Below are 24,570 nucleotides of genomic sequence, written 5' to 3'. Positions count from 1 at the left end.
CTAGAGCAATTCCTGAGTGCAGAGCCAGGAGTAATCTCTGAGCATTGCCAGATGTGGCTCTCCACCAAAACAAAGTTCCCATGGAAGCTCAGTTTCCCCGTTTGTATTTGGGGGCAGGAGCAATAGTGTGGTGGGTAGAGTGTTTGCCTTGCACACAGCCAACCAGGACTCAATCACGGGCACCCCATGGCTCCCCAGGCCCGCAGGAGTGATACCTGAGCACAGAACCAGAACTAAGTCCAGCACTTATCTTGCAAGCTTGAGACCCTGAGTTCAATTCCTCGCATCTTGTGTTCCCCAAGGTCATCACCAAGAGTAATGCCACAGCACTAGTGTGTATATTCCCACTGGGTGTGGCCCCCAAAAATAAATAAATAAAAAGTGTAGAAAATAAAGTTTTAAAAATAACAGTCCTTTTTAGACAAAAACTGCCCGAAATGCAACCTCAAATAACTTTTTTAAATTGGACATTTCCACTCAGTAGAGAAGTAAAAGGCTGGGCATTTCTCCAATGCTGTTTGCAAAGAAAAAAAATAAAAAGAGGTTTTTGTGTTTTTTTTTGAACACCTGTCAATTTAAACAGGAATAGTGCCCACAGAGGCAAATCAGAAAATAAATTTAGCACTTCAGAAACTGAAATTGTCTTATGTGTTTCTAGAATTGCTGATCAGCTGTAAAATAACTCATAAAATTTACATAGATTATTATTATTACATAGATTAGTTCATGAATTTAGTTCTACACATCTAAAAACAGGTTGGTCTTTAATTCTGGGGTTTCCCCCCTTTTTTTTTCAGGGGGGAAGGGCTGGGCCACACATGACAATGTTCAGCGGTTGCTGCTGGCTTTGCACTGAGGAATTACTCCTGGTGGTGCTCAGGAGACCATATGGATGCCAGGGATCAAATTCAGGTTGGCTACATGCAAGGCAAACACCTTACCCTTTGTACTATCTCTCCAGCACCAAGAGATTCTGATTTCTTTAACAATCTTCTCGTCTTGTACCAAAGGAGCCCTTTGAATACTCCCTAGTATTCCGAAGCCAGCTGGAACTCACTGACAAACTGATTTGACAGCGTAACTCTATAATCCTGCGAGCCATTTACATAGTTGGCAAACTTTTTTTGCTAGTTTCATTCACCTCGGTACACTTAAGTTTTAAAAAAAAATCTATATTAACATGTAAATTTAGATGTGCAGATAAAATAAAATCTACCACATCTCCAATAGCTGTGCAATCAAATTTGTTGTTTCCCATCTTCATGCAAAAATGGGTTAAATCACTCTAAACCCACTTCCTAAAAAGATAAAAAACGCATGGGTGTGCACACACACACACACACACACACACACACACACACACTCACTCACATTCCCTCACCACCACCACAATAGCCACAGAAGCCTCAAGGGACACAGGTAATATCAAAGTGAAAACTGTGGCTGGAAAATGCAATTACACAGCACGTTGAATTTCACACTTTTAAATTTTTTCAAGTTTACTGAAACTTGCTAGAACAAGCTTTACATTTACATTTAAAGCAGCAACCAACACATGCTCCAGATAAACAGCACAGACACCTTGTCATAAAACACAAATGTCCCTGTTATTATTCCTTACCGCCCAACCTTCTACTCCTACCCCATTGCAATAACCACTGTAGAGAGTTTCAAGTGTCTCTGAAAGACTCCCAGGCTTTCTGCACAAACAAGCACCCCTTGCTAGGAAGTTGAGATAGCTTATGGTATGTGGGTGAGGTCATGAGAGTATGAGAAAAGATGGGGGAGAAGCAGGGCAGAGTAGTGAGTTGCCCAAGTGTTTAAACAAACTGTCTGGCAGAACAACGCCAATGTTGAATTTATGAGATGAGAACATTCCACCCAGTTTTCTGCCTCCCTTCAAGGTCTCTCCTGTTAGGGTTCAATTCATGCAGGCTAAGACCTTTGAAGTTATAAACTCTTTTCTCACAAGGACACAGGTGAAGCCATACACAAAAGCCTATCTGAGGCAATAAACGGACAGACTCCTGGTGCAGATAAACCCTGTGTGTTGCTTAGACTGACCTTGTAAACAAGGAACTTGGTACATCTGGTCACCTGGAGGGGGGAAAAAAAACCGCTTGCCTGCAAGTTTTCTGTATCATCGTCCATATCATTGTCCATGTTTCTCTCTGTCTTTATGTAAAAGCCCCCTCCCCCCCAGCAACTGTATACAATTATACACATTGTGTACAACTGTATACAATTCCTATGGCAAACCCTAGAAACACCAGCAACGGTTAGAAACTTAGAGCCCAGAAAAATCGCCCATTTAGGTTAAGGAAAGAGGTAAAGGAAAAGGTGCTGGTACGAGGGAGCAGAAGCAGAAAGCAGAAAAGCATTCAGAAAGACAGGACAGAAGGGGCCTCAGAGAGTGCAGAGGGCAGGTATTCGCCTTACAGCCCCAGTTCAATCAGTGGCACCACAGGGTCTGTCCCCTGAGCACCATTAAGTGTGTGACCCGACCCTGCCACCTCCAAACCCCGAAGAAGTGTAAGCAGTATTTTCAAACGCAGGTGTGGAGTACCGGAATCTCGGGGTCAACAGAGAAACTACAGTGCTGCACAGACTCTCCCCAAAGCAAGAACCACCCCACCCAAAACACCAGTAAGCAACCACGGGTCACTCAGTCCTGCCCAGCATTTTTCTTTACTTATTCTAATAGTCTGGGAGGACAGTGCTACAGTACAGTGCAATTCTAATAGTAACCAGAGAGAGGAGAACAGACCATCCCGCACTTGACTCTGCTCTGCTTTATTGCACTCAGCAAACAATGGGCTTTTTAACAACTGGACATTTCTGGCAACGCTGCCTCCTTCCTCCTGAAGCCATTTTCCACAGCAAGGGCTGGAGAGGGAAGTACAGTAGCTAGGGTGCTTTTGTCTTGCATGCTGCTGACCTGGGTTCGATCCCCAGCATTCCATATGGCTCCAGAGCTCTGCTAGGAGTGATCCCTGAGCACAGAGCCAGGAGTAAGCCCAAGAACTTCTGAGTCAGCCCAAATAGAGAAAAAGGAAAAGAAAGAAGCACAGGTCCCAATAGCACTGCACTTCCTGTGTCTGGATATGCTGACAGTTCTGATGACACTTCAGACTTCTATTGTATCATGGTGATCTGTGATGGTTGTTGTAACTACTGAAACTGCTTTGGAAGCAACCGCAGATGTGGGAGTAGCAGTAAATAGACTAGATTTGGAGTAGTGGAGAGACGGTTCAAAGAGCTCAAGCACATGTGTGCATGTAGGAGCAGGGACAGGACAGACCACTGAGCACCGAGCTGGGAGTGTGCCCTCCCCTCACCTAAAAAAAAAAAAAAAGAGTTGGAGAAAACTAGAAGTGAAGCCTATGAAGCCTAGGGGTGGAGGGCTTGTAGAGTGGGTAGGGCACTTGCCTGTAAGTGGCCAATCTGAGTTTGATCCTTGATCCCAGGCATCCCATATAGTCTCGGAATTACTAATTACTAATTACTAATTCCAAGCAGAAAGCCAGGTGACCCCTGAGCATTGCTGGATGTGGCTCAAAACACAAAACATGAAAACAAAAACAAAAGAAGTGAAGCCTAGGGCCAGAGCCTTAGTACAGTGGATAGGGCGTTTTCCTTGTACATAACTGACCCGGCATGCTCCCCACATGGACCCCCGAGCCCTGTCAGGAATAATTCCTGAGTGCAGAGCCAGGATAAAGTCCTGAAATCAAACACACACGCACGCACACACGCACACACACACACACGCACACACGCACACACGCACGCACGCGCGCGCGCCTAAAAATTGCTTGCGATCTCATGAAAGAAAAAAAAAAAAGCATGAGATGCTACTTCTATGGCTGAGCAAAGAGCAATTTCCTGAAATGAGATGTAGTCCTGGTGAAGACAGGCATCTAATTCTCGCATGAACTGACCTCAGGAAACAGCAGCACTATCTGAGGAGATTAACCTTAATTCCGAAAATTCTACTCTGGCTGATCTGCTACTGAAGAGCAATGCATGTTGCAGAGAAATCTTTTGTCAAGGATTACTCCATGAACACAGCAAATGTCATAGTTCTCTTATTACCCGACTTGGTCTGGAGGACAAATGTGATGCTGCTCAAGGGCTGTGGGTGGTGCTGGGGACCACAAGGTGACAGGTGTGGACCGGAGCTTCTGCATGCAAAGCAATACTCCAGTCCAGGGAGCATTCTCCCTCCAGCCCCTAAACTTATATTTACATGCACAAAAAGCTGACATATTCATGTCATTTGCTCTATTGCCATAATTCAAATCATTGGAACAGTCTGGAACATAACCCCAAATATTTGAGGAGTGCCTCAACAACTTTTTTCTTAATCAGAAACTGCTAGACTTGCTTCCCAGACCTCACTTTTATTACTCTCAAAATCCTATGAGCATCAGGAAGAGTAAGGAAGGGCAATGCTGAGGAAAATCTCCTCCAAACAATCTGGAACTACTCAAATGACCAGGAATACCTTCCCAGTTCGGAGAGCCCGGCAAGCTACCGAGAGTATTCGATATGCCAGACACAGTAACAACAAAGTCTCCAATGGAGACGTTACTGGGCCCGCTCGAGCAAATCGACGATCAACGGGAGGGCCTTTACCTTTACTTTACCTTCCCAGTATCCACAAGGAGGAGCAAATGGGGCAGCTCAGAGACTTCTTCAGCACTGAACTCTAGTCTTTCTGCAATACCACAGCAACAGAGAGAAGTCAGATGCTCAGCTCTGCTGGACCTCTTGCTTCCAAGAAAATGCAATCCGTGACAACCTTCATCCCTCTCCTCCCCCACCATAAGGAAATCATTTACTGCTGGAGTCTTTCAAAACCCAAGAGCCAGAAGCCACTGCTGGGAAGAGCAGTTCACACGGAGCACGGCACAGGCCAACCAGCCCTTTCTAGATGGTCTACAACCCTTTATTCAGCAAGCCTCACCTTCCAAAAACTCCAGCCCTTGGTATAAATGCACCTCCTGAAACACCACAGCTTACTGTGAAATCCTCTGATCCACAAACTACACAACTTTCTGGGAAAATCTTTCAAACAATTGCTTGGGAGTTTAAGAGAAGCAAAGGGAAAAGATTCTTTTTTTTCCCCCTTTTTGGGACTACACCTGGCTATGCTCAGGGGCTGCCCCAGGTTTGGTGGGTAGAGGGTCCTGTGCTTCCAGAGGTGGGCAGAAAGCCATGCGATTCCTGAGATCAAACTCCAGGCTTGTGCATGCAAAGCCTGTTCCTCCTACCCAGGCAAAAGACATCAACTCAGTGTGATGTCTTTTGCAAGATAATGAAAAGGAAAAAAAGACTTAGACCACAGCATGGTATTAAAAATCTATAGTCAGGCTGAATAGTTAGCTCAAGAAGCTGAGCATGGGGGCTGGAGCAATAGCACAGCGGGTAGGGCATTTGCCTTGCACAAGGATGACCCAGGTTCGATTCCCAGCATCCCATATGGACCCCCGAGCATTGCCAGGAGTGATTCCTGAGTGCATGAACCAGGAGTAATCCTGTGCATTGCCGGGTATGACCCAAAAAAGCAAAAAAAAAAAAAAAAAAAACTGAGCATGTGCTTGCTTTTTGTGTGGGTGGCCCAATTTAGATCCCCTTATTCCATGGTCCACCAAGCACCTCCAGGAGTGACTCCCAACCCTACCCTAACCCCAAGCAGGAAGCAGACAGTTACCCCAGATAACCACTAGATGTGACTACACATACACACACACACACACACACACACACACACACACACACACCACTCCCATGCTCCCGTCAGTCCTGACGCTTCTGCGGGCTGGCAGCCAACCCAAGGTGGACCAGGTTGGCTCATTTCACACTGCCCAGCCATCACTCCCTGAGCGCTACTTGGGTGTACTCAAAGTTCTAGCATTTTGGCTTCCAACTGAAATCTCTCAGACCCAAAGGCATAATTTCCCGTCGTCAGCAGCATGGCCCAATTGTCGGTTCATGGTTTCAAAAGACACGAGGGATCCCTGCGACCAGGAGCACGAGCATCCACATGAGGCTGTCCCCGACAGCCTCTGGAGCCATGACCGCATATACCCGCCTTCCACACTGCCTGGAAGTTCTTCTAACTGGACAGAACTCTGGCTTCCCTCTCCAAGATCTAGGCAGGCACTCACTTAATCTTTCAGAGGTTGACAGGAAGAAGTACTGAACCTGGACCCCTGAAAATGAAAGGGTGTTCCTTCTAAGGGAAGGTTCCTGTCACTGGAGGTGTTTGCATATTAGAGCACCAAAACTGGGCAGAATTTGCTGCCAGGAGCAGACAATTCTTCTAGTGCCAACTTTCTAGGAGTTGGCCCTAAGGGAGGTAGGGCACCAGAAACCTCCCTCACACTTTCTTGAGGAAGGAGGCAACTTCCAGAGCTTTCTAACTGCGCAGCCTATGGCCAAGAATGCTATGCTTGCTTTGAAAACCAAATTTGTGGAGCAGGGGGACACAGCTCAGTGGCAGTTTCTCACCTTGCCTCTGGGAGACCCTGGGTTTGATCACCTTCCCTGGGAGCGAGGGTGGAGGTGTCCCTGGGTTTGATGCCAGCCCTGGGATGAGGGGGGTGTTTGACTGGACTGATATGGAGGAAAGCTTTGAGAGGATGTCACCCTAAAACACGCTGCTTAGACACAGTGACTGCAGATAACACTCTAATCCTCCTTTTTCTTCCTAAAAGCAGAAGCTGAAAACTCCAGGGCAAAAGGGCACCTCCTGGAAGCAGGAGGAGGAAAATGTTCTTATCAAGGGAGAGATGAGAGAACATTCCCTCAAGACCTCATTAAAAAATTCTTGTCTGCTTTCAGCCTCCCCCAGTTTTCCCACAATCACCGCTCTTATTCACCTAAGTTATAAAAGCACTAGCTTCTGGCTGGGGAGGGGTGTGTGTGTGTGTGTGTGTGTGTGTGTGTGTGTGTGTGTTTATTTCCTTTATGAGGAGTCCCCAATCTGTCTGTCTCTCCCTCTCTTTTCCCTCCCTTATCCCTCCCCCACCCCCCCTCCACACACACACACAAAACTTCAGTAACTGTGATTGTTTTCTTCCTATTAACTTGTGTTGTCCAAGCCAACCAGAGACTTCAAGAGGGTAAAGGAAATCTTTTTTCATCCCTTACAATGTTGAGTAACAAACAGAAAGTGCAGGTGAGTCTGCAAGACAGGCTCCCTGTAGGCAGGGCCTGGAAACGCACACACCTCATTGAACCAGTGCGCTCTGAGTCACACCACAAAAAGTCGCTGTCACATCTTTCCATCCAATTCATATCAGGCACCACAATAGCTCACAACTTGCAACACTTCTAATTTGTAGCACAGTGTTTTGTTTTGTTTTCAAGAATATCTGGAACCTTCAGAGAGACAGATCCTATTCTGGCTTACAGGTTTGAGAGAACTGCAGAGACAGAAAAATCTTGGGAGCAACATGAAAGACCAGAAATTAAAAGCAAAAGAGGGCCAGAGAGATAGTGCAGTGGGCAGGGTGCTTGCCTCACAGGTAGCCATGCTGAGTTCGATCCCTGACATTCCTTATGTTCACTGGAGCATTGCCAGGAGTGAGTCCTGCATGCAGAGCCAGGAGTAAGCCCTGAGTATTGACAGGTGTGGCCCAAAAATTTAAAACACAAAAACAAAACACGAAAACAAAAAGAAATCAATAGTGAAGTACTCCTGGAAGATCCTCAGATCCTTAGGGAAAAATGTACTTCTAAGATCAGAGGTGAAATTTCAAGGGAAACAAAGTTATTTTGAACTGGAAGATAAATGAAACTGCAAAATATCAAAACCTGTGACATACACACACAAAAAAAGATAGCTTAATACTGAAAGAATCCATATTAGGGCATCAAATTTTTGCGTGCTTCAGCTAACTTGCAACATTGCTTTCTGTAAAACTGCTTGGCTGCTTTGCACCTGGGGGAGAGGGGACTTGGAAAGTGAACAGGGCATAACTTCTTTCTAAACCAAATGTGACAGGATTCAGATGTATTTACTGTTCCTGAAATATATTGTCTCAGTAAAGCACCCTGCAGACTTGGGTAAAGGATAACTCAGGATGCGGGTGGTTGGGGGAAATTGCCCTTTCCTGGAGTGTATTGTCTCACTAAAGCACCCTGCAGACTTGGGCAACTCAAAAGGAGGATGGTCAAGGGAGATTACCTAAGGCTTAATGATTCCGGCTATAACCTTGCTTGTGCTGACACACATCGATGTACGTAAATGCTGATCTTTGAATCTATAGGCTAAGGAGTGAGGTACTTTTAAATGGATTGGTTAAGAAAGTATACGTTGTTACAAATCTATTGGCTATGAAATGTGCGGGCCTTGCTGTAACGGCCAGTGAAGGCCTATACAAGATCCCCTTTGAAGAAGCTCGGGGGTTCTCAGCCACTGCCTACTCTGGGCTATGCTGTGGAGCCCCAGCATGCAGGTCTAAATAAACCCCGTTTTTACTCCTGCAGGAATTGTGTCTATCTGATCTCTCCGAGCCTCCCAGGGCTAGGGAACTCCCGATCCCAACAATACTTTATAGGGGGAGGAAAAATGGCAAATCAATTGTTACAGTAAAGCAATTGTTATAGTTGTATTATAAAATTTAACAACAGGGGATTTTTTATTTATTTGGGGGGGCCACACCTGGTAACACTCAGGGGGTACTCCTAGCTCTGCACTACTCAGGAATCACTCCTTGCAGTGGTTGGGAGACCAGTAGGGGGTGCCAGGGATTGAACCCTGGTTGCCTAATCTACTGTACTATCTCTCTGATAGTATCTCTCTGATAGTACTGTACTATATCTCTTTAATCTCAATAAAGGAGATTAAAGTCACCATAAATGAAAAGAGAGGGGAAAAAAAAGAAACAACTGAACATAAATAAAAGTTTGTAAAAGTTTGTTTTCCTTCCCAGGATTGATAAAATTGATCAACTCCTTCCTGTCCAGGACCATTTAAGAAAAAAACCACACAAACCCAAATTACTATGACTGGCTATATACCAGACTGTTACTTCACACTGCCTGCTGTGAATATACAGTTATTTAGAGTTTAGTTATCTTGTTACAGACCCCAAATGTCCACAGGGAATTTGCATTTAAGAATTGAAACTCCCTGACTAGAGCGATAGCACAGTGGGTAGGGTGTTTGTCTTGCACTCGGCCAACCCAGCATCCCATATGGTCCCCTGAGCATGGCCAGGAGTAATTCCTGAGTGCAGAGCCAGGAGTAACCCCTGTGCATCGCCAGAGGTGGGTGACCCAAAAAAAAAAAAAAAAAAGCAAAAAATAAAAAGAACAAACTCCACAGGTAGGAGATGACAGGATTAAAGCCACCAGACTTCAGGAGAGGATCTACCTGGCTGGGTGTGGAAAATGAGTGCATAGCAGAGGGACTAGAGGGGAAAAAACAACCACTTCATACATAAATCGGGCAAAGCTTTCCATCTTCCTGCCTGATTTGATACACAGCCCTCCTCCTCCCAGGTTGTTCTTCCCCTTCAGTGCAAGGATCAGGGTCTCACTGCAGCTGAGGCATCTGCACAGAGATGCCTTTCATATGCCTCCTGGGGAGAGGAAGCCACCTGTGGCCACAGCCCCAGACGCCCCCTGAGGGTAGTACCCCAGCACCATCCACAACATTGAAAAGTGAAATCAAGTAGAGGTACCCTCTCCTGGCAGGGTGTCTGCTACTCAGCAGAATGCAGGGGCAAAACCAAAACCAGGCAGCAATGACAGTGAGAATGGGGGGGGGGGGGGGGGGGGGGGGGGGGGGGGAGAGTCCCGGGTGAGCTGTGTGGGTGGCCAGCAGTGGTCAGGGGCAGCTTCAGTGTCCAGATCTCTGCATCGCCATGGCATGTTCTCTGTGGGTGGGCCCTTGGTCTCTTGCTTCTCTAGCTCTTTCCTTGCTTTTTGGGAACAGTAAATTCCTTCCACTAAATCCCCTTCTGCTTAAAGACCTCTGGGTGGTTTCGGGCTCTGCTCTAAAGCTCCCCAAAGCCACCAACATTTTCCAGATGAGTCTGCCCACAACACCTTGCTTGGTGCCCTCTTGAAGGTGTGTGTGTGTGTGTGTGTGTGTGTGTGTGTGTGTGTGTGTGTGTAGCAAGATACAAACGTCCCCCATGAACTAAGTTGAAGACTGTGGACCAGTAGTTTGCCCCCCAACACTGAAGGGCTCAAACACACCAGAAGTTCACTCTGTGGGGACACAAGTCTCTCCTCCCAAGAGTTTCTCTTATTTCACTATCTGTCTCAAAGTCACCACAAAACGGGGGTGTCACAGAGAGGGGTGAAGGCAGATTCCCTGGAATACCGCAGTATTCTAGACCAGTGACAAGTCCGTGAAAACAAACAGTGTGAATTACCCCAAGAAGAACAAACCCTCTCCAGAACTGGACTTGCCTTACTAGAAATTTCCAAAGGCTAAAACCCCAGTTGGCTAAATTCAACAGCTCTTAAACAGAAGAGGAGTTGGGGGGATGGGGTTAGGAGTGAAGAAGGAAGGATACTGAAAGAAGAGAAAAAATCAGGAGAATAGAGACAATCCCGGACTAAATTTCGGTAGGTGATAGGTGAATTTATGGTACGTGCTCTTCAGCTGGAATCTGCTCCTCCTTCACCTTGGAACCTGGCTGAAATGTCACCCCCCCAAATCACATTCCACTGAAATCCCAACTTCTCCCACTAGCTCCAGGTCTTCCCACTCCACTGCCACAGGTCTTTCTTCCACAGGGCTGCATGGAACCCCCAGAGCCCGTTTCTGGGGACCCAGCACTTTCCGGCGGGGTGATTTCCCACAGGGATAGTTACTCTCAAGGAAGCCTCCCCTTTCGCAGATACCAAGACCCACAGCCTAGGAACACAAACCTCAATGTGAGCCTGCAAAAAAATTCTGAACCCGGAGAAATGTTATACTCAGGGAAACCCAAGCAGGATTCACTAGCTACTCCCGTGCATGAAAGTATGAAGTCAGCCTCAGAGTCCATGAATTACATAGTGCTAGGTATCCAATGAATATTTATCAATTGGCATAGGGCTTTAGGCACTGTGTGCATATAAAAAAAAAAAAAACAGCAAAGGAGATAAGCTGTCAGTGTCCTGGGGTCCTTAGAATAATGCTTCCAAAGCCAAAGCAAACCCGTGTAGATAGAGAATCCTATTACATTTTCATTACTATGGTTACAAAATACTGCCATTGTTTCGGAGAACACCACAGGAGGAGTTGGGGGAAGCGCCAGAGTCAAGAACAAAAGACTGGATTCTTCCCCAGTTTTGTGGAGTCTCACAGAGGGAGGATCAGAGGACTCAGCCCTCCCTTAAATCACTGCAACAGTCTGTGAGAACAAAAACCTGGAGAATGAATCCCACACGGCCCTCAGGTTCTGTTTTAACGCACACTTGACCCATTTACAAAAATGTGAGTTGAACCAACCAAAGTCCGAGGTCCCATCTCTTCTTGTTATCGCTACACAAGAGTTAAGAGGTTGTGTACTTTTGTTTTGACCAGACAATATCCTTGAGGGGAGGGGGAAGAATGCCAACTTATCACTATATACTGTATCCTTGCTGCAAACCCACAATTTGTTCCAAAATTTATTCCGTGATAAAAACTCACTCTGAGTTTGACCACAACAGCTGCTTTGCTTAAACATCAACTCAACTTTAATCTTATAAAGCAAATTACAGTGGTGGTGGTGGTGGTGGTGTGTGTGTGTGTGTGTGTGTATGTGGGGGGAGAGGGAGAGTCAAAAGTCCTCTTTCCTTTAAAATTCAAACAGATGTTTTATGTAACCAAAACCAACCATCATATGAATTTCTTACTCACACACAATAACAACTCCCAGATTATGGTATGAAATCCCGGGCCATAGAGGTAGCACAGGGGTTAAGGAAGTTGCTTTGCCTGTAGCTGATACTGCTGACATCCCTAGCTCCACATATGGTCTCCTAGACACTGCTGGGAACAGAACTGGGATAGCCCCCAATGAAAAAAAAAAAAAAAAACAAGAAACATACAAAATATTGTTATATGAGATATAGAGAATAAAAGAAAGATATACCCACTGTAAGGTCTTGTACTACTTACAGCCCTCCCCCGACACCCGCATTGCTGTCCTGTTTCTGTGAGGAAGAGTCTGGTTCCAAATATTCCCAATAGCTGATTCACTGGGATCACACTTGGGCATCAAGGGTCAAACTCTACTTTTTTTGGGGGGGTTACACCCAGTGATGCTCAGGAGTTACTCCTGGCTCTGCGCTCAGGAATTACTTCTGGCGGTGCTTGGGGAACCATATGGGATGCTGGCTACCTCGAACCCAGGTTGGCCACGTGCAAGGCAACCGTCCTACCTGCCCAAAGGATCAAACTCTTGACCTCAGCATGTCTCCTGCTTACAAGGCAGGGAGGATTGAGCAGCTCCCTGAGGTTTTTTAATTACTGTTTGTTTTGTTTGGGGGCCACACCCAGCAGCTATCAGGACTGACTCCTCAGGGATCACTCCAGGCAAAGCCCAGGGACCACATGTGGTGCTGGGGACTAAACCCAGGTCAGCCCCTTGTGTGGCAAACACCCTGCCAGTGTGCTGAACTATCTCTCCAGCTAAATGCTCACTTTGGAGTACTTGGAATAAACCACTCCATTAAGGACAGTCATAGAGGAGCAGCCTAAGGAACTTGACTTGTATTGCTCACATCCAATCTCCACCCTAAATTAACAGCAAAATGCAATGAAAATTAACGGGATTGGAGAGAATATGCATCAAGTAAAGCACTAGTCTTGTATACGGCCAACCTGGTGCCATCTCTGCCATTGCAGATGGTCCCTGAGCACCTCCACGAGTGATCCCCAAGCGCAGAAGCAGGAGTAAGCCCTGAACAATACCCAAGTATGGCCCCAAAACAAAAACACAAATTCACTAACAATGTTGCTCGACTCAGGACACCAAGAGCACACAGGTTCCATGCTTGCAATTTGAGTCCACAATTAGTTCTTCAGACACCTGGACTTCTCTGAATATTCCACATACTACTTTTTGGTGTTGAGCACTCAGGAACTACTCAGGCTATGTCTTCAGGGGACCATGCAGTGCCTGCAATAGAAACCAGACCTCCAGCAGGGAAAATGAAGGGTCTGACATAAGCACATCTCCTCCCCATCAGCCCCAGAAAGATGCCTAGCTTAATCCCCGTATCTAAAAATACCTGAACACGAGACCATCCTTGATAGCACAATCAGCTGTGCCCAGGAGACTCAACTGTCCCCACTCTCACTCCAATCTACGGCTCAATTCCTAGAATTGGCCCAACCACTCTCTTCCCAGGATCGGCTCCGATCATTTCTATACAATCTCCCGCCCTCCTCGTGATTGGCTCAGAACATCTGATAGACAATCTACTCCCCTCTTGGCTACCTGTCTCCTGCTCACCCACTTCCCAGAAGTGATTAATCTGTTAAAAACTCAGAAATCTCCCATCATGCAGCCCAGAGACAGACAATAAAAGGCTCCCCCACAAGACAGTGCGAAGGGGATGTCTCTTTTTGGAGGCCTCCACTGTGTCAATCTGACCAGTGCACTCTTCCAATACACCTACTTTGTGCATGCGCGATCTCTCTCTCCTAATTAATTCCTTCCTCCTCACCCAGGCCCTCCTCCCCCTCAGACCCAGCAGGAGCACCTCTCCCTCCAGAAAGTGGGCTCCAGTCCACTCTACTATCTCTCCAGCCTGTTATTTTTTACCCTTCTGAAAAAAAAAAAATTGACATTTCTTACACAGGTCAACAAAAACAAACAGATGAATAAAACCACACAGACCAGGGCTTCTTAAACATTTTCCACTTGCAAACCCTTTCTACCCAAGAAAGTTTTAGGTGATCCCAGGTACATAAAATAGCTACACAAATCAAAAGTTTACTGACAGCAAATCACAAATTTATTTTTCAAACAAAGGTTTTGCAACCTCCACATTCAGTTAGGACCCCCATGAAATCATGTCCCAGAGTCTAGGAAGCTAGACTAGACCACCAAAAGTAATGCAAGTGAGGCTAATAATTTCTAGCTCTTAATTTTTATAACACCTGCAGTCCAAAGAATATGGGATATGCTGGGAAATAAAATATGGCTGATAGTAACATTAGTCACTAATCTGTAAGTGAAACGATCACTTACTCCCACAGAAATCAACCTAGTATTTCACTTAATTTCTTCTGGGGGGGGAGGGGAGGAGAAAGTAGGGAGCATGTGACAGTACAGCAGGTATGGTGCTTACCTTACATATGACTGTCCCAGGTTAGTTCCCGGTACCATCTGGTGTGACCATAAATCCAAAAAATAAATGAATTGAGGAAAAAAGGGAATCTTCTTTTTATTTTTTTTCAGGGGGCGGGGGAGCTGGGATATCCCCCAGCAGTGTTCAGAACTTACTCCTTGTTCTGTGCTCAGAGTCACTCCTGGTAGCACTCAGGGGATCACATGTGGTGCAAGATGTTGAACAGGGGCTAATCACAGGGAAGGTAGTGCCTTTAGCACTCTACTATCTTTCCAGTGTTTGGGGGTTTTTTTTGTTGTTTTTGTTTATTTTTTGGACCACACCTGGCAGTCAGGGGCTACTCCCAGTGGCTGCAGTCCCTCCCAGCAGCTGGGCAGACAAACAATGCCAGGGACCAAATCTGGGACTCCTGCACACAAGACATGCACTCTGCCTGTTGAGTTCTTGAGGTCAGGGACTTTCTTTCTGGAACCAAATGATCACAGATGAACACCTCCCATTCTGCTCCAAAGAACAAGAGGCAAATAGACAAAGGAAGCCTAAACAGCAGAAGCTATTTAGATGTATCTTCTGAAGAGACTTCTGAAGTGTTAAGATTTATCTTTAGAACACACTGAACTTGGCCAAAGATACTTGGCCAAAGATAACTCCAAAACACTCACTCATTGGCAGGGGAGACAAGGGGGGTGGGGAACGCTGGTATTGGTGCTCAGGGGCTCAGTGCCTAAAGGTCACTCCTGCTGTTGCTTGGGGGACCATGTGGGGTCAGGAAACCAAGCCGCTCTGTATCAGCTCACCAGTGAGCTCTTTCAGTTCAGTGGATCATGAACTCTATCACCATTTCTGTTGTATGACAGAACTGTCATATTGCATTTACTGAACTTTACATGAGTTTTACACAAATAAACCGGGGAAACGGTGGAAGGGGCAAATATTAGCCATAAGCAGCATAGAATTTCCTAAAGCCTTACACACAGCAGACCTAGGTTCAATACCCAGTGTCCCATATGGGCTCCCAGCACTGCCAGGGCTAATTCCTGAGTGCAGAGCCAGGAGTAAGCCCCCCTTTTTTTCCACACCAGGTGTGGCCTAAAACAAACAAACAAGAACCATAAAGATAAAAAAAAAAAAAAAAAAGCTCAAGAAGATGTTAAAAATGGTGGCAAAGAGAACAGGGCAATAGCACAGTGGGTAGGACATTTGCCTTGCACACAGCAAAGCACATTTGATCCCAAGCACCATCAGGAGTAATTTTTTAGTGCAGAGCCAGGAGTAACCCCTGACCATCGCTGTGGGTGTGACCCAAAAAGGAAAAAAATAAATAGGGGCAATATTTCGTCCATGATTATATCTAGAGATGTCATTGGACCATTCTTAATTATCATTAGTCTTTGGGTATAGAAACCCACATAAATCTATCAAAAGGCTTTTACATATCCAATGAGGGTGGAGACTCTACTAACACCATTTGATTTCCTGAGATAAAGGCCTTTACCTTTATCTCTGGAAATCAAATGGTGTAAGTAGAGTCTCCACCCTCACAAAAGTCCAGAAAACATTAATTAATGGCTGCAAAAGTGTGGCTGATGTATGTTAAAAAAACACTTCCTCCTTGGAGCCGGAGAGCTAGTACAGGAGTTAGGGTTAGTTAAGGCATCCCAGGCACCAAATATGGTGACCGAACATGGCCAGGAATAGCCCCTGCACACCACAGGGAATGGCCCCCAACCCCCTCAGAAATTTTTTTATAAATAAAATAAAAACTTCCTTGACACCTTCTAATTCAACAAAAAGAGTAGGGATGCACAGCAAACTATCACCAATTTTGCAGACATGAAATGTGAGTGGCATGTAAACTAGAAAGACACAGTTATCTCTAGGTGATACGGTTCGCAAATACTTGTTATTGTCCCAGAAAGTTTCAGTCATGGAAAGAGTGAATTTTTGTGCCTGGATTCTTTCCAAGGGTGGAAGCAAAATGTGATGTCACTAAGACCAGGGAGGTTGGGTCACGGTTCCAGTCATTGTGTCCTGGGGGAGAGAGGAAGCTCACGTGGGCAGTGACCAGGAAACATTCCAGGGCACCAGATGGCCAAGCCCCTGCTGCACAGGCTCAAAGAGAACTCTCCCAGCAAGTGGAGAGTCGCTACTGACAAAGCACTTCTCCAGCATGGCCTGGGACGTGGAGACTTGGGTTTTATACGGAAGGAAGAACAATTCAGGGAAGCCATTCCAATAATGGGAGATGCACTTTACTTTTCACAGAAGTCTTCAGAAAGGGCATGCAGGTCCATTCCAGGCTATCTGCTAGCGTTGGCCGGTTGCTCTGATGAACATCTCAGCAGAGGACACACCCTGAAGTCTCGTTATGTCCAAATCAAAGAAATCCCCAGTTCTGACCAATTATTAATGAAAATGGTGAAAACTGCACAAAGTCCAGGCATGGGGCTCAGTCCTGACCCCTACATGTGACTAAACTCTCTAAAAGCCCAAGGCTGCATCCCTGTGATGACCTCATCACCTTTCACTTTCCAAATACTTGCCTGGAAAGAGACTGTCCAAAGAAATTTACTGACTGTTCAATGCAAAAATCTGCCTCAAACCCAGACTTTACTAGAAGGGCTTGTAATTCTGAATCCCCTGTCATATTGAGATGTGCAGTGTATTTCACAAGGATTCATTCCCTTTCTTTCGAAATATGTAATCTTCAGTCAGGAAGGATAGGATCTGTCTGCATTCTGAGTGGACAGATGGGACACGATAGCAATATTCCAGCTACTGCCTACCTTCTTAAACTGTGGGCATAACCCTATATGAAGTAACTGAAGGAAGGTAGTCACTAATTTTTTTAATTTGTCTTAAAATACATTTCTCAGGGCCAGATGGATAGCACAGGGGTTTAAGCATGTGCTTTGCATGCAGCTAAGCCCTGTAAGGATTCCCGCTAACCCCTTTTAGGTCCCTGGCACTACATGGTCCCTAAAACGGCTGGGAGCAGGCCTGAAGGTCTCCCAAGCACTTCCAAGGGTGGATTGGGTATCCCCAGTGGCACAGGGCCTGAGCAGCACCCCATTCTCAGGCCCTCCCACTGAGTCACCAGCCCAGATGGCCAAGGAGGTAACTTCCTGAGCACTACATGGGACCCTTCCCCATTCCCCAACAACTACCACCACCACACACACACACACACACACACACACAAACACCAAAAAAACCTTTCTGGGGGAGCAGAGCAATAGTAGAGCAGTTCCTACACATGGAGACCTGGGTTTGATCCTGGCATCCCATATAGTTCCCAGAGCACCACCAGGAATGATTCCTGAGTGCAGAGTCAGGAGTAAACCCTGACCACTGTCAAGAATAGCCCCAAAACAACAAATAAAAAAATAATTTCTGGGGCAAAAAGGGGTATGGAATGAAACAGTTTATTGACCCAGCTGGCCTATTCCCATGTACACGGACAACCCTTTCCCACCTCCCTAGCTTTACCTGGCCCCACTCTCTTCTCCAGGTCCCTCAATCTCCCCTTAAGACTCCCAGGCACCTCCCTGCATGAGGACAGAACTAAACTCTTCCAGCTGCTGTCAGTGGCTACTGAATAAAATCTGCTTTTGCTGCTTTAACTAAATTCTGGCTTTATTCATCTTCGATGATGGCTAAACCCTGGGGACTTTGTTAATTAACGTGACAGACAATAAAAATGGACTCTCAACAGGAAAAATCAGTGATCGGGTAATATATGATCAGGCTGGAAATAACTTGGCCCATGAATTCCTGTCCCTTATAGGAACAGTCTCTAAGGCAGAAGCAGTCTTCCCCCTGAGGATAGCAGCATGGGCTTGAGCCATTCCTGCTAGTTTCACAAATTCAGTAAAGTTCTACTTACTAACATGTTGCACCACTTGTTTCAACTTGCTTATCAGTGTACCACCAAGAAGGGCAAAAGACTGCGCTTCAGGAAGTCTCAGATCAGGCTGCAAGGCTGTACCTGCGCCCACCAACAAAGCATCTGGTGGCACACCATGGGCTGAGACTTGCTCATCCTTTAACCTGGGCCAGGAGTAAAGAAGCAGCGAATCCCTGCTCACGGGCAAACAAGACCCACCCAGACAGGTTCACAGCAGTTTAGTACCCACAATGGCCTAGGACTGCACAAGCAACAAGAAGACACGAAGACACCGTAACTCAGTGAATACTGATATTATAATCAGAATAATAAGGAAAAGCAGCCTGGCAGTAAACAGCTCTGATGGTGGATCAATGTTCAAGGTCAGGTTTCACCAGCCGGCAACATCAGTTAAGTGAGTTTGTCCTTTCTTTTTGTTTTGAGGGAGGGTGGGGTGGCCCAAATCTAGCTGTGTTCAGTTGCTACTCCGGCCTCTGTGGTCAGGAGTGACCCTGGCAGTGCTCAGGAGACCATACATGGTGCCAAAACTCAAAGAGGAGTTTTTTTATTATTATTATTATTACTTTGGTATTGATTGTGATAGCACCAAAAATTTGAAAATCGATCCCAAACATCAGACAGCCAAATTGGACTTAGATTTTGCTCAGACTGGTGGGCTGATGGGCACTAAGTGGAGCAGAGACAACGGGAACCTGATGGTGTACAAGTCAATCACCTTAACTCCTGGGCTGGAGCAATAGCACAGCAGGTAGGGCGTTTGCCTTGCACGTGGCCGACCCGGGTTCGATTCCCAGCATCCCATATGGTCCCCTGAGCACCGTGAGGGGTCACTCCTGAGCGCAGAGCCAGGAGTGACCCCTGTGCATCGCCGGGTGTGACCCAAAAAGCAAAAAAATTTAAAAAATTAAAAAATTTAAAAAATAAATAAATAAATAATCACCTTAACTCCTGCACTAGCCATCTCTCCAGCTGCTCTCCAATAGCTGCCTCACAGGCCATAGGAGGCCAATTAGAACATCACCCTCGCCACGGGGCCATGAAAAATGAATGAGACAATTTAAGTAGAAACAGAGCAAACTGTGGGCATGAATAAACTTTAGCTATAGGATATTAACACCTTGACTTCCTGGGAGTAAATCCTGCCAAGTGTCATTCTCAAATTGCCTTGGAAGAAATTCTAGAATTTTCAGTTACACACTCATTGCACTTCTTGACAGCGAACACTACTGTTTTCTGCTGCTGGCTTCTCCCACATTCCCACACCCTAACTAGCCCCAAGCTAGGAGAACCAGGAAGCTCTGTTTCTCTCCCGCCCCCAAGAGCCTACCACAGTATACACCAGGGGTTCCCGTCATCTCTGCTCCATTTACTGCCCATCAGCCCACCAGTCTAAGCAAAACCTAAGTCCAATTTGGCTTTCTGGGTTTTGGGATCGATTTTCAGATTTTTGGTGCTATCAGAGTCAACGCCAAGATAAAATGACAGCAAGACTCACTGGTACAACAGGGACTGACTGCAAGGAACACAGTGGCGGTCCCCGACTCTGTGCCAAACTCTGTCATCAAAAAAATCTGTCAGGACTGGAGAAGACAGTACAGCTGATAAAACTGCTTGCACATGCTTGCACAGTTCAGTCCCTGGCACCCTTTATGGCCCAAGCACCACCAGGTGTGATCTGTGATCCCTGAATACTTCCAGGTGTGGCCCCAAAAACCAAAAATAAACAAAGAATGCATGTCTTGTTATCACACATAACCCTCACAACCAGACGTGGGAAGGACTGTCACACCCAAGCCACCGTGAAGAAAAACTGAAGTTAACCGAGGGGGGAACAAGGGTACCATCCCAGCTGCCTCCGCCTTTCACATTTCCTACACCAAAGCCCAGACTCAGCTCTGATCTGCACAACTCAACATCCTCATGGTCCTCGATTCAAGACCTCCAGTTCCCATCTCCCACCCCCTACTCCTCCCAACTCACAGTCCACTGGTCACCTCCCGTTTGTTGATTACACGCACCTCAAATGTAAAAAGTCGAAAGAGAACTGGGAGCTCTCCTCGCCACCTGTCCTGCTCCCACCTGGCTGCTCGCTCCTACTCCCTCGCTCCATCAGCCTCACACCTCTCATTTCATCCATACAAAACAGGCTCAGAAACCAGCAAGCCACTCTACTCTTCATGACTACACTAGGTACACCTCACTCCTGCTTGTGTGGAGCCAACAGCAGCTACCATGACCAAGCTCCATCAGGAAAAACTTGGCGGCAGCTGAAGCCCAGAGCTCCGCCAGCACCCAGGAGGCGGCTCCAAAGGTCACCGAATGAACCATGCAGACAGCTCTCCCCAACAAGCTACTTCTCATGGTATCCAGGGACTTTTACTTAAACTGTAGCACTGTCCTCCCGTTGTTCATCGAGTTGCTCAAGAGGGCCCAGTAACGTCTCCATTGTGAGACTTGTTGTTACTGTGTTTGGCATATTGAATATGTCATGGGTAGCTTGCCAGGCTTTGCCGTGCGGGCGAGATACTCTCAGTAGCTTGCCAGGCTCCCCGAGAGGGGCAGAGGAATGGAACCGGGGCTGGCCGGGCCAGCTGCCATGTGCAAAGCAAACGCCCTACTGCTGTGCTATCGCTCAGCCCTTTACTTAAAAAAATCTGTTCTTTTAATGTCTTGGGCTGGGGATACACTCTCACACTCTCAGAGGCACTTGGGGGACCACCTGGTGCCAGAGAATGAAACCTGGGCTTGTGGACACAGGGCACAGGCACCATCCATCTGCTAACTTACAACTCTGGTCCCCGTTATCTATTCTTTGCTTCCTTGTTTAAAATTTCCCAACGTTCTTCTCACTGCAATGAGACTGAAACCCCAAATCCCGACAGTGGCAGATGATTTCCCAGGCCCTGCAGGCCCCTCTGACCTAGTCACCTGGTCTGCCACACCCCATATCCTGCTACCTTCAGTTTCTCCAACACCACCCGAGGGCGACTGCCAGAGTATCTATCAGTCTAAATTCCTCAGGCATCTTATCAGTCATCATATCTGTCTCAAAAAGGATTCATGTCTCCCAGAATGCTCTGCCTCCCTTGTTACACCCCAAGCCCTGTCCTCATAGTCACTGTTCCCACGCTGCCCGACCGCGCAAAAAAAAAAAAAAAAAAAACTGCTCTTAACCCTAAGAGCAAAGATGCTATTTGCCTGCCTTACTGTCATTTCTCCAGCTCCTAACACATATGTATTATGGTCTTGTGAAATAATAAGAAACATGTCTAGGGCCAGAGATATTACAGTGGGTAAGGCACTACCCTTGCATGCAGCCAATCTAGGTTTGATCCCTGGCACCCCATATGGTCCTCTGATCCCCACCAGGAGTGATTCCTGAGCACAGAGCCAGAAGTCCTAAACACAGCTGGGTATGGCTTAAAAAACCATATATACACACACACACACAAACACACAAACAATACCTGATAAATATGGTATAGTAAAAGGAGAGCATTTTCTAAGCAATTGGAGTTAAATTCTTAACAGAGACTTTTCAGGGCCAGAGCAATAGTATTTGTCTTGCACACGGATGACCCAGGCAATCCCCAGCACCCCATATAATCCCCCCAAGTACCACCAGGCATGGGTCCAAAACAAAAGAAAAAAAGAAATCAGTAACTTTCATCCCCCATGGAGGTCGTAGGGTTGTGACTGGCATCTAAAACAGAGGCAGTGAGGTGCTAATGCCAGGATTTTATATCAAAAGTAAGAGGAATTGTTGGGACATCCCACTGGTGTTTAGGAAGTAGGGAAATTCATATGGGGGAGGAAATTCATTCATTTCATGTCAGCAGAACTGTGAATAAAAACAAACGATGGGGTTCAAAAACGAAAGAATGGAAGGACTAGGAAACAGATACCTTCTGTTGATGCAGGGGGCTGTTTCTTTAATGTAAACTTAACAGTCCATTCCATGAGGCCAGCAGGTAAAGTGCTCACCTTATAGGCAGCTGACCCCAGTTAGATCCTGGCACTGCATATGGTCCCCAACCCCCCCACCCAGTACCTCCAGGAGTGAACCCTGAGCACTGAGTCAAGGCATAAGCGGCTGATCCTGGTTCTAACCTAGCATAATGTCCATACGGTCACCCCCTCCCCAGTACCACCAAGATTGAGCCCTGAGAACCGCTGGCTGTTGCCCCAAAACCGAAACAGACTATTTAATATGAGATACGAGATCATGTTGGCATCCCCACCTTAGAGCACAGAGACACCCCCCAACCCATGAGTCCCAGCACTTCCACCTCCATCCCCACAGGCCCTGGCAATGCCTCAGGCAGTCCTGGGAAGGCAAAAGTCCAATTTCCTGCCATGAATGCCCAGGCTCTGGTTCTTTCCAAAGTGTTGGGAGGGGTGGCAAAAACAAGCCATTAAAGGCTGCCAAAATCTCAACCATACCGATGATTCTTTGACCAGGGCACTAGAGCCCCAGGAATAGCTCTCAGGCGCTAAATTTGCCTTGCTCTGCCCGCCCCCAACTCAAAAAAAAAAAAAAAACCCTCAAGGGAATTTCAAAAGCTCAGAAGCAGGCAGATGTTCCCAGGAATGGCAATTACCCCACCATGAAAAGTGTCACATCGAATGAGAAAGTATGGTGAAGCAACAAAAGATTTGCAGTTTTTCTGAACTTCAGAACTGATGGGAAATAGTCTCCTGGTGACCTCAACAGCCCTCCCACGGTAGCTAAGACGGCATCCCCAAGGCTGGCTGAGGATGAATCATAATATCTTAAGTCAGAGTCCCCAATTTCCCCCAATCGCAGGGAAGGTCCGCTTGAATCCTGGCCAAAAGCGGTATCAGAACTCAAAAACCAAGCGGACTATTGGCGGGTGTGATCAGCAAGTTACAGGAACCCACAGCTTAACCCATATATCTCTGCGGGCTGCTCTGGTGGCAATCGGGCTGGGTGCGTTAGGACAGTCAACTGAGCCCGAATCTGAATGCCCACCCCTGAACTTGGCTCATTTCTGGAAACACCCCAAGCTGCAGAGATGGGGAGGAGAGAGCTGCAATCCGGAAGGCATTATCCATCTTTGGTATTTTGTTGTTGCTGCTTCTGGGTAGGACTAATACGCACTGAAGAGCTAAAAACCTATTGATCCTGCACACGCCGCTGAGTAGCCCGTGGGAGCGCCGTGTCGCAAGCTCACACACCCGTCTGAAGATAGCGTGGCTTTATATATACCCGGTAGGGGAGAAGCACCCAACAAACAGGCTCTGGCAAGTTCTGCTGCAGGGAGGGACGGGAAGACCGGGGCAGCCGCGTTCGTGTCTGCAAGGGCTGGGTCGGGAAACTCAGGACGCGTGGCTCGGGCTTCCCGGCCCCCACATCCGATACCCTCCAGGCTTCCAGACATTCTCGAAACGCCAGAGCCCCTGGAACTGCTGCCTTGCAAGACGCCAAACCGAGAACAACCTGCCCTGGGCCCTAAGAACGATTTATGAGCCGGGCGCGTTTGGAAAGGAGATGTCGCCCCAGAGCCCCGATCCTTCCCAGGGCTCACACCGAGTGGGAAGGGCCGAGCGGAACGCAGGAGCTCGGCACACAAGCTAGTATCCCGGGGCAGCGGGGACAGGATCTAGGATCCTCCTCCCGCCTCACTGGCCTGCCCTTAACCAAGTCCCTCCAGCCAGAAGGGAGGATCTCGGGGTTACCTCTCGGGCTTCCCCACGTCCCTTCCCTCCCTCTCGCTCCCCAGACGGCTGAGCGCCACATTCGGGCCCGAGGCATCTCCCCCACTGCCCCGGGTCAGCCCCGTGCCATCCGTCACCACCTGCTCCCCTTCCGCTCGCAGAGCTGGGGCGCACACCCAGGGCGCACAGCGCAGCCCGTCCGGCTGGACCCCTCGCCCGACCCACCGCCTCCAGCTGGGCACCGCTCCTGCGCTCACCTGGCCCGCACAGCACTGCGCTGACATCGCGGCGGCGAGCCCGGCGGCTGCGCTCGGCGCTCCTCCGCTCCTCTTGGGCCCTGCTGGAGGCGTCCGGTCTCTAGCGCGGCTCCTGCACCAGCGCACGCCTCCAGGAAAGCAGCCCCAGCTGAGCGCCAGGCTGTACCGCGGCCTGGGTAAAAACAACTGCCGCCAAGCCCCGCCCCGCCGCCCCGCCCCGCCCCCGCCAGCCTCAGGCTCCGCCCTGCCTCCAGGCCCCGCCCCGCCGCCAGACCCCCGCTCCAGCCACCTTCAAGCTTCGCCCCGCCGCCAGGCCCCGCCTCAGGCTCCGCCCCACCGCCAGGACCCGCCCCTCCCCGCCCTGGGCTCCGCCCCCTGGAGCTGTGTTGCTGGCTCGCCCCGGAGCTCGCACTTCCGCTGGCGTCGAGC

General features: G+C 47.7%; 1 protein-coding gene across 1 annotated transcript in view; it reads right to left on the bottom strand.

The window, feature by feature from the left end:
• The window catches only part of SERINC5 (serine incorporator 5), a 102,946-nt gene extending 78,627 nt beyond the window's left edge, over positions 1–24,319 (bottom strand). Inside the window, exon 1 of the mRNA XM_056112587.1 lies at positions 24,142–24,319. Coding sequence (XP_055968562.1) covers positions 24,142–24,168 — 27 coding nt within the window. The 5' untranslated portion in view covers positions 24,169–24,319. The remainder of the gene's footprint in view (positions 1–24,141) is intronic.
• Between the last annotated feature and the right edge of the window lie 251 nt (positions 24,320–24,570).

Source organism: Sorex fumeus, unplaced genomic scaffold (assembly GCF_029834395.1).
Source record: "Sorex fumeus unplaced genomic scaffold, SorFum_2.1 ptg000018l, whole genome shotgun sequence".
In the NCBI taxonomy this organism is placed as follows: domain Eukaryota; kingdom Metazoa; phylum Chordata; class Mammalia; order Eulipotyphla; family Soricidae; genus Sorex; species Sorex fumeus.
This window is presented reverse-complemented; position numbering and strand designations above follow the sequence as displayed.